At 60.5% G+C, this 17,108-nt stretch overlaps 1 protein-coding gene and 1 pseudogene across 1 annotated transcript; both read right to left on the reverse strand.

Annotated features, from left to right (window-relative positions):
- Positions 1 to 4,958: 4,958 nt before the first annotated feature.
- LOC116486806 lies at positions 4,959 to 5,739 on the reverse strand (annotated as a pseudogene).
- Positions 5,740 to 7,364: 1,625 nt separating this feature from the next.
- On the reverse strand, positions 7,365 to 16,919 carry MYO1G (myosin IG). Its single transcript, XM_032183288.1, has 22 exons — positions 16,825 to 16,919; positions 16,330 to 16,538; positions 16,156 to 16,249; positions 15,872 to 16,037; positions 15,735 to 15,788; positions 14,461 to 14,556; positions 14,270 to 14,386; positions 13,232 to 13,438; positions 13,012 to 13,157; positions 11,445 to 11,559; positions 11,170 to 11,340; positions 11,027 to 11,097; positions 10,308 to 10,382; positions 10,069 to 10,201; positions 9,530 to 9,696; positions 9,236 to 9,443; positions 8,614 to 8,837; positions 8,372 to 8,516; positions 8,174 to 8,278; positions 7,971 to 8,084; positions 7,601 to 7,755; positions 7,365 to 7,521 (listed from the first exon to the last, which is right to left on the reverse strand). Exons 1-22 carry the CDS (start codon positions 16,917 to 16,919, stop codon positions 7,365 to 7,367), a joined length of 3,024 nt encoding a protein of 1,007 aa, XP_032039179.1.
- Positions 16,920 to 17,108: the final 189 nt, after the last annotated feature.

Consider the following 17,108-nt stretch of genomic DNA (forward strand, 5'->3'; position numbering starts at 1 on the left):
GCCGCCACCGGCCCCGCCGCGCGGCGCCTGACGGGAAACCCAGGCCGCTTCCGGTCCCGCCCGGAAGCCACGCCCCCTCCCCAGCGCCGTTTCCATAGCGACTCGCCCCGCCCACCCCGCTGCGGAGCGGGGTTGCCATGGCGACGGCCAATAGGAAAAGGGGAGGTGTTGTCATGGCGACGCTGTTGCCATGGCAACGGGGGAGGATGAGGCCTAGGCCAGGCTTGCGGCCTGCACCGGGCGCTGCCAGGCCCGGCCCGCCCGGGGTCGCTCCTCACGGCCCGGGGGCGCCGCGGGGCCTCGGCCCCGGTCCCCCTGCGGCTTGGGCGGCCCCAGCCCGGCTCCCCCGGGGCTCCCCTGGGAGCCTGAGGGTGGCTGAGCCGGGGGGTGCTCGCCTCCAGGCCCAAGGGGGGTGCCTGAGGTGGGCGTCCTGCCAATTAGGAGCACGTTTTAATAACCATACACATTTTAATAAACACGTTTTAATAAACATTCACATTTTAATAAACATATTTTAATAAACATACTGTTATTCCCTATTACCTGACACCTGATCACCCCCTGTTTCACTGGCTGAGTACCACAGGTTCACAAGCTAACCCTAACCCCAACCCCATACCTATATATACACACTATACCATATATATACAATATATTTTTCTTCAACCCTTTAATTTCTCCTTTTTCCCTTTTTTTGTTCCCACCTTTCTTATGTTTTGAGAACCTGTGATCTCTGTTTCGCCGTTCCCACACTGCTCATCCTGTTTTTCTCACGCTTCCACCTTGTTTTGGAACAGTGAGGCCTTCCACTGCCCGCTTATCTTCTTGGCACTGCTCCTTGTTATGACTGCACAGCCACCTTGGACTACAGAAAATTAGTTTTCTACTGCAAAAACAACCTAGTTTCTCACACCTGCCGATGGCCCGAGGGCGCCCAGGCACCCAGGAAGGGCGGTGAGTGGGGGTCCAATGCACTCTGACCACCTCCTCTCAGGCTTTGGGGGGATTTAGTGCAGAATGTACCCATTTGAAGTGTTTGGAAATGGCACGGAATTTCCATCGAGCAGAGTGCAACAAATCACTTGACCAATTAGGCTCACCGGAGTGCAGCAATTACCTCTGACTCACAACACAAAGGTGAATTTCTGCCATCACGATGCCGGGCACACCCAGTGGGCTGGCACTGGTCAGGGATGTGACAGCGGCTGCAGGTCCAGCACTGCCCTCTTTTTCCCTGTATTTCCTCAGGGTGCTGCTGTCACACCAAGGCTCCATCCCTGCTGTTGCCAGCAACTGCCACACCAGAAAACCTTTGTATTACTCTGATGGTGTGCAGAGCCAAATTCACAGCTCTTGTGGCCAAAGAAAAGCACCAAAAATCCTCCACAACAAGGAAGCCCTTGCTCCTAAAGTCTGGAATATTTGGTTAGCCAGCAACGAGGCATCCTCTGGTTTCCTTCAGTACCAAGATGGGTTTGGCTGCTCTTGCAGCAGCTGTGGTCACTATCGCTCCCCCCCACACCCCTGCTTTTCTCTTCAGAGCTTCCTTCCATATGTTTCTAGAGATAACCGACCGATATCAAGGTCAAATTATAGAGCAGCGTGAGGATTACATCAGCCACAGTGTGCTGGGAGCTCTGGTGAGCAGCCTTTAAAGCTGCTGTACAAGCGATGCTCAGTGAGGGTGGCTTCCACTTCTGCTAATCAAACCAGACCCTTACTATCACACACACTTTCCACTTCTCTTTCCTGTAAGCATTTTCAAATTTCAGATGCGTGTTTTGTTGAGAAAGTTGATTGATGGCCACCCCGTGGACTACTGATGTTTTAAATGGTGCAAAAAAAGGCATCTTCTGTTTAGTGCTCAACCAGTAAGTCATGTAGAATCACAGAATCATTAAGGTTTTACAAGACCTCCAAGCTCACCTGGTCCAATACCCCCTACCACCAATGTCACCGCCACACCATGTCCCCAAGCACCACGTCCAACCTCTCCTTGAACACCCCCAGGGACGGTGATGCCACCACCTCCCTGGGCAACCAGTCCTGATGCCTGACTGCTCTTTCTGAGCAGAAATGTCTCCTCATTTCCCACCTGAACCTCTAGTTTAGGTTTCCCTCTAGTCCTATCACTAGTTACCTGTGAGAAGAGGCTGATCCCCAGCTCCCCACACCTTCCTTTCAGGTAGTTGGATAGATCAATGAGGTCTCCCCTGAGCCTCTTCTTCTCCAGACTAAACACCCCCAGTTTTCTCAGCCGAGACTCTTCTCCCAGACTCATTTTGGTTATTCCAGTGCTGGTCAGGTATTAGTGGTGTTTCCAGAAAAAAAAAAAAAAAGTCACATATGTCACATATTATTTACATTTTGAGTGTGATTCAGACTGCAGCTCCTCAAGAGCTGCTGCGATATGGGTCCGTACCATGGGCTCCATCCTTCAGGAGCACACTGCTCCAGCATGGGTCCCCCTTCTGGGCTCTGCTCACAGAGCCCTCCCCCTGCAACCCCGCTACCAAAACCTCAAATATTCGATCCTCAAATATTAACCAGCTTTCTTGGGCCCTTTTCTCTGCAGGGCCTTATCCCACAGGATTGGGTTCTTCCAAGCAGATCCATGAAGAGGCCAAATTCTGCTCTCCTGAAGCCCAGGGTTGGTTTTGTGTTTGCTTTTCACCCTCCTCCCTGCCTTTAGGATCCTGAACTCCACCATCTCACGCTCCCTGCAGCCAAGGCTGCCTTTGACCTTCCCATTCCCAGCAAGTCCACGTTGCTGGTGAGCATGAGGTCCATCAGAGCGTCTTTCCTTGTTGGCTGCTCTATCACTTGGAGAATAATAATAATAATAATAAATAAATAAATAAATAAAGGATTTAAAAAAAGGATAAAAAAAAAAAAAAATCACAGATGTGCTCCAGGATCCTCCTGGATTGTGTCCTGCTGTGCTATCCCCTCTTACAGGGCTGAAGCCCCCCATGAGCAGGGTCTGTGAGCAGGAGGCTGCTCTTTCTGTCAGTAGAGGGCCACATCTGCTCGCTCTTCCTGTAGCAGATGCACACCCTAGTGTCACCTTTTCCCGTTCTGCTTTTAATCAGTGGTCTGATTAAATCTTAATCTTAAGGTCTCAGTGAGCTCCTCATCTTCCCCCATGCACTCCAGCTGCTCTCTCACATGAAGGGCAACCTCCCCTCCTCATCTCCCCAGCCTCATCACAGCACACCAGCCATGGGATTTGTCCCACCACATCTCCCTGATCATTCCAAAGATGTCAGGGCACTAATTTAGGCTCCTTGGAGCTCTTTTTCCAAGCTTTGGGTTTGCTTCGGACCTGGGATAGGGTTGTCCCCAAACCAGAGACATGCTCCAAGCTGAAATTTCTCTGTCTCTGCTCAGATCTTCCTTCTGCCTGGCCATTGTGTGAGAAAATCTCACTAATTTATTTATTTATTTTTTTTCCATACAGGGTCTTTTGTGAAGCTATTTTATTCACAATTGCAATGCAAGCAGGAGCGCACAGTAAAAGTTTATCATAACCCTATATCCCCTATTACCTGACACCTGATTTCTCTCATTTCCTCACTAGCTATACCTTATATACCTATACTTATACCTTATATACTATACTTATACCTTATAGACCTATACCTTATATACCTACACACTTCTATACCATATAGGTACAATTTAATTTGACCAACCATTAATTTCTCTCTCTTTTTTTTTTTTTCTCCCATTCTTCTTTTGTGACTAGAGGGCTTGTGATTTTTGTTTTTACTGCTTTCATGCTGCTCATCCTGTTTTTCTGAGCTATCCTCCTTATTCTGGGACAGTGGGACCTTCCCTTTATCTGCTTAACGTACTCCCCACTGCCATGCCTGCACAATCACTTTTGAATACGCAAGGTTAGTGGAATTTTCCGCTGCAAAACCACCTTCTGTTGCAAAAACACAGCTTTGTTTCCCACATATCTATACCATTACCCAGCTCGGTAACCCAGGGCTACAAAAAAGCCAACAGGTCTTCCGTGAGAGACCAATTGTTGACATTCCTGGCCTTTTTTGACACCAGTAATGCCTCAGAGCACTCCATGTGCAGGTGGACGTGGGCACCCTGTCGATTGCTCAGCCAAGGACAACGAGGTGCTGCTGTTGTCCGAAAAAGTGGCTCCTTTACCCGGTGTGCAAGAAGCCGATTTCCACCCACTCAGGAGAGATATTGCTTTTATTCAGGCCTCAGAGCTCAGTGCAGTTTCCACAGATCAAGCACAGCCGATGTCGACTTCCTGGCTCCATGGAGACATTAAATTCATGACTATTCAGCGATCTAATACAAATTCATTCTAATCTACCTGAGTTTTGTGCTCATGTGGCATCATTCTTACTGGCTCCTTTTCAGGCCTTCCTGTGCATGCCTTCCTTTCTGTGGGGGCCCTTGGTGGTGTTCCCCGATGAAGCACCCTAACCCCTTTTATCCATCGATGGCCACATGTCACCTAAGCACAACCTCAGGCTACTTGCTATTGGCAACTTTCCTTCGTTTCTCCCAGAAGGAGCATTCTGTCCCTGATCAAAGGGAGCCTGGGTTAGAAGTTAACCACAATTTTTGTCCTGTGCTACGTACATGATACCTGATAAAGGGAAGCTCAATAAAAATAGACAATTCCTCTTCATTTCCAAGGGAGAGTTGGTTCCATTGCACCAGGACTTGGGGATCCTGTCTGTGTGTGTGAATGCCTGGTGGGGTGCCCAGAGCCAGGACACAAGAGCATGGGCACCGCTGGAGGCACAAGGACGCCCGCTGAGACATCAGGAAAGTCTTTTTTTGCTGTGCGGGTGTCTGAGTACTGGCACAGGCTGCCCAGAGCGGTGCTGGGGTCTCCATCCCTGGAGATGTCCAACACCCAGTGGACACGGTCCTGGGCAGCTGGAGTGGTGTCCAAAGGTGCCTCCAGCCCCAGGCCTTCAGCGGTTCCGTGGTGCTGGCACTCCTCGCACCCGCGTGATATAGTAACCCAGGGAAATCACCACGGTGAGGACAATCAGCCCACAAACCACACCTGTCCTGCAGCTGGACTGCTCCTTCTTCACCCTGCCTGCTCTGTACCTCTCCATGTGATACTCCACCTGCTCTTCTGTTAAAATGGGCTCCAGGTACATCTCATTGCTGTAGTACCAGTCCCCATTCACCCCCACCATGCAGCGGACCATCCCCATCAGCTCTGCGACCTGCTGGTCCCGTTTGGCTCCAGTTGCCCAGTTGTTGAAGCCGCAGTACCTGCTCCCACACCTCTTGATCAGCTCACGGAGAGCTTTGTTGTCAGTACAGGACACATAGTCGTGCAGAGATCTCTCCCCCATCTCTTCCGCACGGGTAAATATGACAATCGTGTGCCTGAAAACATCAGCTCCAAAGATGTCCTGCAGTCTCTCTGCGGCCTCCTCGTCCTCCTGGGTGAATCGGCCCAGCTGGGTCACCAGCAGCAGCGCGTGTGGGCCCGGGGAGGACAGCCTGATGCAGCGGATAATTTCTTGGCTCGCCTCAATGCTGTCACCTTTGGGGTTGAAAATGTCGGCCGTGTCAACCACCGTGAAGTCCTCGCCGTCCCAGTGCCCCTGTGCACTCGCACAGCTCACGGTCACTGGCTGGGTGGACACCTTGGACTCAAAGACACGCATTCCCGAGGAGGGTGTTCCCCGTGGCGCTTTTCCCCCCACCAGCCTTCCCGGCCAGGATCAGCCTCATCTCCAAGCCCCCGCCGACCCCGGGCAGCACGTGGACACGATGGATGGCCACGGCCACACTGCGGAGACAAAAGCAGACACCCAGAAGGGATTTTCACGAAAAGCGGGGATGGTTTCGAAGCCTCTGTGTGCCCCCGCTGTGCGAAGGGCTCGGGGGCTGCAGCTGGGTGCACGGACAGCAGCGAGGAACCGAAAATGAAAATAAAAGCCGGAGCTGCGAGGTGCTGCGGGGAAACAGAGCAGCGGGGCAGCCTCAGCGTGCGCAGGATCGTGGGGGGGGGGAAGGCAGTGGGGTGGCAGGGACCCTCGGGTGGTGGCAGGGACCCTCGGGTGGTGGCAGGGACCCTCGGGGCGGTGACACTCGTGCAGCCGGGGCCCCACGTGGGGCTGAGCACGGTGCCCAGGGGCTCCCCCGAGCTGGGGCTGTGCCCACGCCGAGCATGGGGAGCGAGGAGTGGGGAGAAGGGAAAGAGAGAGGAGGGGACAGCGGGAAGAGCCACTTCCCACCGCCCTGCGCCAGGTCCCCAGGCCCCCTCGGAGCCCTCCCCGCCGGCACAGAGCCTCGCAGCCCCTGCCCTCCCTCCCGTACCTTCCTGCACGTCCTGTGCTTGCTGCTTGCAACCTCCAGGAAGCGAAAGCGGTGAGGGAAGCAGCCCAAAGCAGGGCCCTCGTGTCAGCGGGATGGCACGCAGGGTGCAGGCAGTGCCAGCACCTCCTGCGGGGACTCAAGGAAGGGTCCCAAAAAAAGCAGCCGCCCTCTGGACCCCCGTGCTTCCAGCACGGGGCTGGGGGCTGCTGGCACCGCGGCCACTTTGCTTCGCAGGGAAGGACTCGGCAGGATTTGTGCCATCAGAAAGGCACCGATGCAGGGGACGAGGACATTTCCTGGGAGGAATTGCCCTGCTCTGTCCCTGCGCGTCCCCAAATCCACAACCGTCCCCGAAACGCCCCAGGCACGTCCCTGGCGTCGAGCTGGAGACGAAGCCAAACCAACTGAGCCGCCCCAAGCTTCGTGCTGTTGTTTTCACAGCAGCCCTGCAGCACGGTTAGGGCGAAAATCACCCACTTACCACCTTATTAAGCAACAGGGTACCAGGAAGAAGCAATCCAGCACTGCCCCGGTGGTGCAAGAAGCGGTTGTGCAGTGACACAACAACCCCCCAACCCTCAGAAAACACCCGGCACACAACGCACTGACCCCAGTACCCAGCACACACACGGATGTGGGGACCCAGAGACAGCAGGACACAGGGGCACAAGGACCCCAAGTGTCAGGGACATCGGGACCTGGCTCACAGGGGTCCCCACGGGCTCCAGCGCCCCCCGATTTGGGGCTGCACCGTGAAAAGAAGGCTGGGATGTCCCAGACACGCTCACACCCACGCTCCCAGCCAGCTCTCTTTATTCCCAGTGCACTCAGAGGCTTTGGCATGGCCCAGGGGAAGGGGGGGGACACAGGACGGGGGGCGCACGGGGCTGGGGGAGGCTCCTGGGCATGTGCCAGCAGGACGGAGCACGGGGCAGGGACGAGGACGCTGCTGTCCCCCCGACCCCACGCAGGGGGGCCACCGCGGCGCCGGTGGCAGTGCTTGAGGGTGAGGGGGGACACTCAGGGCGGCCACCCCCTCATCTTTCGGGCCAGTAGAGGACGAAACCGTCGCGGCTCTTGCGGAAATCGGGGCTGGCCAGGCCCGGCTTCTTCTCCACGGTCAGCAGCCTCTTGCGCCCGCGCAGGCTCAGCTGGATGCAGTCGGAGACGCGGACCTGCAGCTCTCTCTTGGTCCTGCAAGGGCACGGCCTCAGCGGGGGCGTTTTAGGGGGGTTGCCCCCCACCCCAGAAGGCTGTCCCCGGCCCTACTCACGCTCGGCAGTGCTCCAGCAGGACGCCCACCAGCTCGCCCACCCGGTTGTCCCCCGGCGGCTGCGTCTTGTGCAGGCAGACGGCCAGGTCGTCGTGGCTCTGCGTGTGGAAGACCACCAGCTGCGCCTGGCAGCTCGTCACGCTCAGCCCCGTCACCTGCGGGGTGTCACGATAGTGTCACGACACCACGAGGGTGTCACGACACCACGAGGGAGTCACGGCACCGCGGTGGTGCCACGGCACCGCAACGGGGACGGCGTGCCGCCCCCATCCCGGAGATCTACCCACGTGGGTGGGACACGGGGATATCGGAAGGGACAGGGACAGCCAGGACGGCCACCCCGGTGCCACCCGGTGCTGGGGACACTCACGGTGCTGAGGGGCAGCGCCCGCATCACCCGGTACTGCTGCCGGGGCTCCAGCTTGTAGAGGTGCTGGTCGGTGATGAGGATGGCGCGGTCGCGGCTCTTGTTGAAGCGGTTGATCTGCGGGGCAGGGACGAGTGAGGGGGGGGGGGGGGGGGTGACAAAGGGGGACACCGATGGGGACACGCCGGCCCCGCAGAGCCCCTCACCTTACGGACGTGTCCGGAGAAGAGGACGGAGCCGAAGTGCACCTTGTCCCGCAGAGCCTGCACGCGGCGGGCGAAGGGCAGCGCCAGCCCGGGGTTCTCGCTGGCCTGCGGGGAAGGCGGTGTAGGGTGGTCGGGAAGGGGGTGCGCAGCGGGTTGGGGTGGGATTTTGGGGTCCCGCCATCCACGCCGTGCCCTTACCGAGGACAGATAATCCCGTGCCCAGCCCCGTTGGCACCCCCAATCCTTCCGCAGCCCCTGCAGCACCTCCATAGCGGCCACCTTGGCCCGGATCTGCGCCATGTCCGAGGGGGGGATGTTCTTGACGATCTGCCTCGCTCTCCACCTGCGGGGTGGGGGGCGCACGGGGCGCTCAAACACCACGACCACCGCATCCCCGGCGCGGCCCCCGCTCGCCACGCACCCCCGCGCGTTGCTGGCACCTGCGGAAGAGCTGCTGGCTGTTCTCCTGGAAGCGCTCCAGCACGGCCGGCGGCACGGGCCAGGCCAGGCTCTTGCCGAAATCGGGCATGGCACGGACCCCCTGGAAGCGCCGCAGCAGCTCCCGCAGGTACGCCTTCACCTTGTGCCTCTTGTAGTAGCTCATGATGGTGTAGGCGGCGCGCAGGTAGCGGCAGCGCCGGCGGGCCAGGGCGCCGCGCCACGCCTGGAAGAGAGCAGCCGGCGCTTTGTCCCCGCCAAAATGCCACCCTCGGGGGGGATTTGGGGACCTAGGCGGTGGTGTCACCGCCTCCGGGGTGTGTGGCAGCGGTGGGGACCCTCCCCGTCGTCGTCCCCGTCCGTGGATGTGAGGTGGGGGTGCCAGGAGCACGGTGCCAGGCTCCGAGCCCTGCAGCGTGAGGCTCAGCGGGGGCGGTCCCCAAAGTGCTGCCCCTGCCCCAAAATGTGCTGCGGGGCTGGATGCGTCCCCTGAGCCCCCCCAGGAGTGTTTGGGGGAGCCCGGAGCCGGCCCCATCAGCCTGAGGGTCCAAAAAACCCACTCCTTGCGCCAACCCCGAGTCCTGCCCCCAATGTCACCCCAATGTCACCCCCATGCCACCCCACCTTCTGCAGCAGCAGCACGATGATGGGGATGAGCTGCGCCCGCTCCTGCTCGAGGCAGAAGAGGGTGCGGGGCGTGCGGATGAAGACCTTGCTGTGCCCATAAGCCACGTCGTCCTGGAAGCCGTGCTGCTCCAGCAGGGCTTGCGCCGCCTCGCGGTCGGTGGCCATCAGGTGGTTGGGCCACGTGTACTCGCACGTCATCTTGTACCTGGGGGGGTATAAAAGGGGTCGGGTGAGTGGGATGATGCACGAGGGCTGCTGAGGACCCCCTGTTGTGGGTCGTCGGGGCCGTACCGCAGCAGGAAGCGGTCGTAGGGCTGGCGGTAGGCGAAGCCGGCGCGGCGCACCCGCACGTTCTCCAGCAGCCCCAGGTAGGCGACCTGGTGGCGGCAGCGCTCCTCGTCGAAGAGCGTGGGCGACTTCTGGTCGTTGGGCTTGATGCAGCGCACGTAGTAGGGCTCCTAAGGAGGGGCTGGTTATAGGGGGACAGGGGGTGGCCCCGTTCCCCTGTCCCCGCACAGCTTGGCGCGCTCCCCGCGCCCGCGTGGCCCCAAACCTTGGGGCTGGCGTGGGGACAGGAGAGTTTGGTGGCTTGGGGACAACCCCACGTGGCTCGGGGACAGTTTGGGGTCGTGTCTGGCTGCACGGGGACACCTTGGCCATATAGGGATGCGCCTCGGGGACACGCACAGCTGGATTTAAGGATTTAGGGAGCCCACCCGGCTTGGGGACACGCCTCGGGAGCGCGTCCCGGTGGCTTGGGGACACTTTTAGCCGATTTGGGGACGCACCAGGTTGGCTTGGGGACACAAAGGGACGTGGCCAGCTGGTACCTTGGAGGCCAGGTTCTCCACCAGGGCCACGATGGAGTTCTTGAAGAGGGTGGCGGCCGTCAGCGGGCGCTTGGTGACCTCGGTGATGCTCTGCTCGCCGTCGGGCCACATGGCACGCAGCACGGGGTCGGCGCTGGGGACGGTGGCGGCGTGGGGCTGGTGACACCGGGCTCCTCTGCCACCTCCCGCCCCGTGGCAGCGTCCCCTGGCTGTGTCCCCAGCCCCTCGCTGTCCCCAACCTGTTGTAGAGCAGCCGCTTGAAGTCCTGGAAGAGTGTGTCCTTGTTCTTGTCCAGGAAGCCCTCCACCGAGTACCTGCGGGACGGGGACACCGTGCTGGGGGGGCAGGGATAATGGACCATGGACACCCCACAAGAGCCCCCACAGCCCTGCCATGACCCCAAATGTTCCCCCATGGCCTCTCAAAGTCCTCCGTGGCCCCAAGACCCCCACATGGGTTTTTGGTAGTTCCCCACAGTCCACCATGGATGCCCACAGTCCCCAGTGGCCACCCACACCCCCAAGTCCCCATATGACACCAAAACCCCACAAAGCACCCCATGGCCCGCTGTGGTTCTCCATGGCCAACCACGGACCCCCCAAGAGCCCCCACAGCCCCACCATGACCCCAAATGTTCCCCCATGCCCTCTCAAAGTCCTCTGTGGCCCCAAGACCCCCCCAGGGTTTTTTTGTGGTTCCCTACATCCCCGTGGCCCCCCGTGGTTCCCCAAAACCCCACGGCCCCCCATGGGTGCCCACCCAAACCCCCAAATCTCCAAACGACACCAAAACCCCATGGCCCGCTGTGGTTCTCCACGGCCCCATGGCCAACCATGGACACCCCAAGAGCCCCCACAGCCCCGCCATGACCCCAAATGTTCCCCCATGCCGTCTCAAACTCCTCCACAGCCCCAAAACCCCCCCAGGGTTTCTTCGTGGTGCCCCCCAGCCCCCATACGTGACATCTCCGGCGTAGTGCTTGATGCGGAAGTCGCGGTTGAACTCCATGGTCTTGTCTGTGGGGCAGAGCTGGGGGGGCAAAGAGGGTGTCAACCCCAGCCCACGGGCCCCCCCTTTTACTCCCCCCAGCCCCAAAAGCACCTTGCGGCTGCTGTAGTGGGGGTGGCGACCCAGGCGGGTGTCCATGGAGGCCAGGAAGAGCGCGTCGGTGACCGTCCCCACGGCCAAGCACGCCTCATCCAGCAGCGCCAGGATGCCACGGTGGGGCTGCTCCACCAGCTCCACGATGGGCTCGTTGCTGAAGTACTCGATCTAAGGAGGAAGGCAACGCGTCCCCAAAAATCACCTCCCGTCTCCCAGCACCCCAAAAAATCTCCCCCCCCCCGCCGGGTGATGCCGGCCCCGTGCGCGCTCACCTTCTGCCAGGCGATGCCCTCGCGCTGGTACTCGGCCTGCTCCTGCCGCAGGATGAGCTCGATGAAGAGCTGCTGCAGCTTCTCGTTGCAGTAGTTGATGCAGAACTGCTCGAAGCTGAGCCCGGGGGGGGAGTCAGGACGGCCACGGTCACCCGGCCCCCCGAGCTCACGGCCCTGCTGCTGTCCCTCCGGGTGTCCCTGCTAGGTGACATCCTCTCCAGGTGTCCCTCTGAGCCCTGTCCCCTCCACGCGCCCCTCCTGGGTCCCATCCCTTCCACGTCCCCTCCCCATCCCCAATCCCATCCCCAGTCCCTCCCAGGTGTCCCTTGTCCCCTCCTGGTCCTCCCCATCCCCAATCCCTTCCATTTGTCCCCCCCAGATGTCCCCTGTCCCCTCCTTCTCCTCCCCATCCCCAATCCCATCCCCAGTCCCCCCCAGATGTCCCCTGTCCCCTCCTTGTCCTCCCCATCCCCAATCCCATCCCCAGTCCCTCCCACGTGTCCCCTGTCCCTTCCTGGTCCTCCCCATCCCCAATCCCTTCCATGTGTCCCTCCCAGATGTCCCCTGTCCCCTCCTGGTCCTCCCCATCCCCAATCCCTTCCATTTGTCCCCCCCAGATGTCCCCTGTCCCCTCCTTCTCCTCCCCATCCCCAATCCCATCCCCAGTCCCCCCCAGATGTCCCCTGTCCCCTCCTTGTCCTCCCCATCCCCAATCCCATCCCCAGTCCCTCCCACGTGTCCCCTGTCCCTTCCTGGTCCTCCCCATCCCCAATCCCTTCCACGTGTCCCTCCCAGATGTCCCCTGTCCCCTCCTGGTCCTCCCCATCCCCAATCCCTTCCATTTGTCCCCCCCAGATGTCCCCTGTCCCCTCCTTCTCCTCCCCAACCCCAATCCCATCCCCAGTCCCCCCCAGATGTCCCCTGTCCCCTCCTTGTCCTCCCCATCCCCAATCCCATCCCCAGTCCCTCCCACGTGTCCCCTGTCCCTTCCTGGTCCTCCCCATCCCCAATCCCTTCCACGTGTCCCTCCCAGATGTCCCCTGTCCCCTCCTGGTCCTCCCCATCCCCAATCCCATCCCCAGTCCCTCCCAGATGTCCCCTGTCCCCACCTGGTCCACCCCATCCCCAATCCCTTCCATTTGTCACCCCACATGTCCCCTGTCCCCTCCTGGTCCTCCCCATCCCCAATCCCATCCCCAGTCCCCCCCAGATGTCCCCTGTCCCCTCCTGGTCCTCCCCATCCCCAATCCCATCCCCAGTCCCTCCCACGTGTCCCCTGTCCCCTCCTGGTCCTCCCCATCCCCAATCCCATCCCCAGTCCCTCCCAGATGTCCCCTGTCCCCACCTGGTCCACCCCATCCCCAATCCCTTCCATTTGTCACCCCAAATGTCCCCTGTCCCCTCCTGGTCCTCCCCATCCCCACATCCTCCCCATCTGTCCCCTCCTCATCCCTCCCATCCCATCCCCACTCCCCCACAACCCCTCCAAGGTTCTCCCCCATCCCCATCCCACCTCTCCCCCGCGTCCCTGTCCCCCCCCCCTCCCCTTCCACGGGGACCACGTCACCTGTTGGTGTCGAAGATCTCGAACCCGTAGATATCGAGGACGCCGATCACCGTGCCCTTGCCGTGCAGCCGCGCGTCGTAGCCCCGCGCCGCGATGCCGGCGTTGATGCGCCCCACGATCCAGCTGAAGAGCCGCTCGTAGACGGCCTGGGGACGGATTTCGGGGTCTCGGTGTGCACTCGGGGACCCCGGCGGTGGGGTTTTCCCGTTTCCCACCTCACCTTGGCGCAGGCGTCCCTGCCGTAGGCGGCCTCGGTGGGGCTGTGGCCCTTCTCGATCAGCTCCCCGCCGCCCGTGGCCACCGTGCGGGCCAGCAGCGCCTTGCGGAGCTGCTCGGGGGCCGTGGCCGTCAGCTGGGCCAGCGCCTGCAGCTGCTCCGGGGCCTCCAGCGCCGCCTCCTCGCCCTCCGCCACGAAGCGCACGTTGCCCTGCGGATACTGGGCTGTACTGGGTGGAACTGGGGCTGTGATGGTGGGGCTGGGCCGGGCTGGGCGGCGTGGGGTTGTGTTGGTGGGCACGGGGCCGTACGGGTGGGTGTGGGGTCATACTGGTGTGCACAGGATCGTAGTGGTGTGTGTGGGGTCATACTGGTGTGCACAGGACTATACTGGTGTGTCTGGGACCGTACTGGTGTGACAGGACCATACTGGTGCGTGTGGGACCAGACTGGTGTGCACAGGATCATAGTGGTGCACGTGGGACCATACTGGTGTGCACGGGACTATACTGGTGTATCAGGGACCATACTGGTGCACGTGGGACTATACTGGTGTGTGGGGGACCATACTGGTGCACGTGGGACTATACTGGTGTGGGGGGGACCATACTAGTGCATGTGGGACCATACTGGTGTGCACGGGACCATAATAGTGCACATGGGACCATACTGGTGCATCTGGGACCATACTGGTGTGCACAGGATCATAGTGGCATGTATGGGACCATACTAGTGCACATGGGACCATACTGGTCTACACAGGACCATACTGGTGCATGTGGGACCATATTGGTGTGCACAGGACCATACTGGTGCGAGTGGGACCATACTGGTGCACGTGGGACCAGACTGGTGTGCACAGGATCATAGTGGCGCATATGGGACCATACTGGTGCACGTGGGACCATACTGGTGTGCATGGGACTATACTGGTGCATCTGGGACCATACCGGTGCATGTAGGACCATACTGGTGCACATGGGACCATACTGGTGCACATGGGACCATACTGGTCCACGTGGGACCATACTGGTGCACTCACCAGGTGCAGGATGGCCGCCAGGATGCGGTGCACGGCGCCCACCTCCTCCGGGGAGAAGCCGATGATGGTCATCGCCTCCTCCACCGCCCGGAAGCCGTCCGCGTCGTTGCTGCCAGCCTGGGGGGGATGCGGGTGAAGAACGGGACCCCCGGGATCCCCGCCCACCCCACGCCCACCCCCAGCCCACTCACGCTGCTCTGGGCGCCCTCCCGGGTGTAGCGGTAGGCGCTGGGGTCCCGGCAGAGGTGCAGCGAGGCCAGCAGATCATCAGGGGCTCCCAGCAGCAGCTATGGGGCAGGGGGGGTGTCAGCACCCTGCCCTGGGGGGCACCAGGACCCCTGTCCCCGTCCCACCCAGCCTGGTGTCCCCTGACCTGTCCCAGTCTTGTCCCCACACTGTTGCACCCTGTCCTGTACTTCCCCATCCCATCCATCCCATTCCATCCCATTCATCCCATAGATCCCACCCATCCTTTCCCATCCCACCCATCCCCACCCCATCTGACCCATCCATCCCTTCTCATCCATCACGTCCCATCCCACAGATTCTCTTCATCCCATTCCCACCCCATCCATCCCCTCTCATCCCACCTGCCCCGTTTTATCCATCCTATCCCATCCCCATCCCACCCATCCTGTCCCATCCCACCTCTTCCATCCTGTTCCTATCCATCCATCCCATCCCATCCATTACGTCCCATCCCATAGATTCCATCCGTCCCATCCCCTCTCATCCCACCTGTCTCATCCCATCCTTTATATTATGTCTGATCCATCCTATCCCAGCCATCCTGTAACTTCCCATGGATCCCATCCCATTCTATCCCATCCCATGAGTCCCATCCCATTCCATCCCATCCCGTCCTGTCCCATCTACCCCATCTCATCGATCCCATCCCATCCCCATCCCATCTCATCCTATTCCACCAATCCCATCCCATCTCATCAATCCCGTCCCGTCCCATCCCATTGATCCCATCTCATCCTATCCCATCGATCCCATCCCATCAATCCCATCCTATCAATCCCATTCCATCTCATTCTATCCTATCAATCCCATCCCATCCATCCCATCAATCCCGTCCCATCCCATCCCATTGATCCCATCCCATCTCATTCTGTCCCATCAATCCCATCCCATCTCATCCTATCAATCCCATCCCATCCCATCAATCCCGTCCCGTCCCATCCCATCAATCCCGTCCCATCTCATCCCATCAATCCCGTCCCATCCCATCCCATTGATCCCATCAATCCCATTGATCCCATCCCATCTCATCCTATCAATCCCATCCCATCTCATCCCATCCCATCAATCCCATCCCATCCCATCCCATCTACCCCATCCCATTCCATCCCCATCCCATCTCATCCTATCCCATTGATCCCATCCCATCAATCCCATCTCATCCTATACCCATCCCATTGATCCCATCCCATCAATCCCATCCCACCCCACCCCACACCTGGTAGAAGGAGTGGAAGTTCCTCTCTCCCGGCTGCTGCTGGAGGATCCGGGACTGGAAGAGGCAGCAGCGGGTGGGTGCCGGGGGCCCAGCACCACGCCCCCATACCCACACCCCGCGCCCCGCGCCCCACACACCTTCTCCAGGAGGTAGTTATGGATATGGCCGCCTGTGGGGTCACCCTTGAAGTCGAAGTTGATGTCCATGTACTTGCCGAAGCGGCTGGAGTTGTCGTTGCGGTTGGTCTTGGCGTTGCCGAAAGCCTCCAGGACGCAGTTGGACTTGAGCAGCACGTTCTTCACCCTGCGCGGCGCGAGGACACGGCCCGCTGACCCCAAAACCCCCCCCTAACACCCCTCTTAGGGGCACCGAGCCCCCCGGGACCACCCCACTCTGCACGGAGACGTGGTGCCGGACCCACCTCTCCACCTCGGCGCGCTGGGTGGGGTTGGTGATGGCGGCGATGTACTGCATGATGTACTTGCTGGCCTCCGTCTTCCCCGCCCCGCTCTCACCTGAAAGAGAGGCAGGAGGTGGGCAAGGGCAGGCGATTACGGGTTCCCGACCCCCAACCTTTGGGGTGCCCCCTTTTTACCCGAAATGACGATGCAGGTGTCCTTGGCGCGGCGTTTCATGGCTTTGTAGGCGGCGTCGGCCAAGGCGAAGAGGTGCGGCGGGCGCTCGTAGAGCTCGCGGCCCCGGTACTGCTCCACCACGGCGGGGCCGTAAAGCCCCATGGGCCGGTACGGGTTCACCGCCACCACCACCTCCCCGATGTAGGTGTAGATGCGGCCCTTTGAGAACCTGCGGGCGGCGGGGCAGGATGAGACCCCGCCACGGGGCACCGCGGGCTCTTCCTGCGGGGTGTGGGCAGGAAACGGGGGCACCGCGGTTGGGATGGACGCACAGACGCATAAGGACGGACAGGATTTGCACCCCCCGGGGCTGCTTTCCCCACACCGCAAGGGATTTGGGGTCTCCCGGTGCTGGCGGCGCCCCCCGTCACCGCCCTAACAGGGTCGGCATCGCGGGGCGTTGCCCACATCCTCCTCCATCCAGTCATCCCCACCCCAAATCCCCAACCCCGTACCGTAGGCGCAGGTTCTCCATGAAGTGCTCCATGGTGACCTCGTCCAGCAGGACGAAGTCGGCCTTGCCGAATTCGGGGCCCTCCTGCTCCGCCATGCTGCGCCCACCCAACGCGGGGCGCCGCCCGACTTCCCCCCCCTGCTGCCGCCACCACCGCTGCTGCCGCCGCCACCGCCCCGGCTTCCTGCAGCGCAGGCGCCCCACGGGACTCGGGGTGGGGGTGGCCCGGCCCCGTCACCTCCCACCTCCCACGGGTGGGATGGGGACAGCGGGGGCCACGGGGTG

The sequence above is a fragment of the Aythya fuligula genome, chromosome 2 (genome assembly GCF_009819795.1).
Source record: "Aythya fuligula isolate bAytFul2 chromosome 2, bAytFul2.pri, whole genome shotgun sequence".
Lineage (NCBI taxonomy): Eukaryota > Metazoa > Chordata > Aves > Anseriformes > Anatidae > Aythya > Aythya fuligula.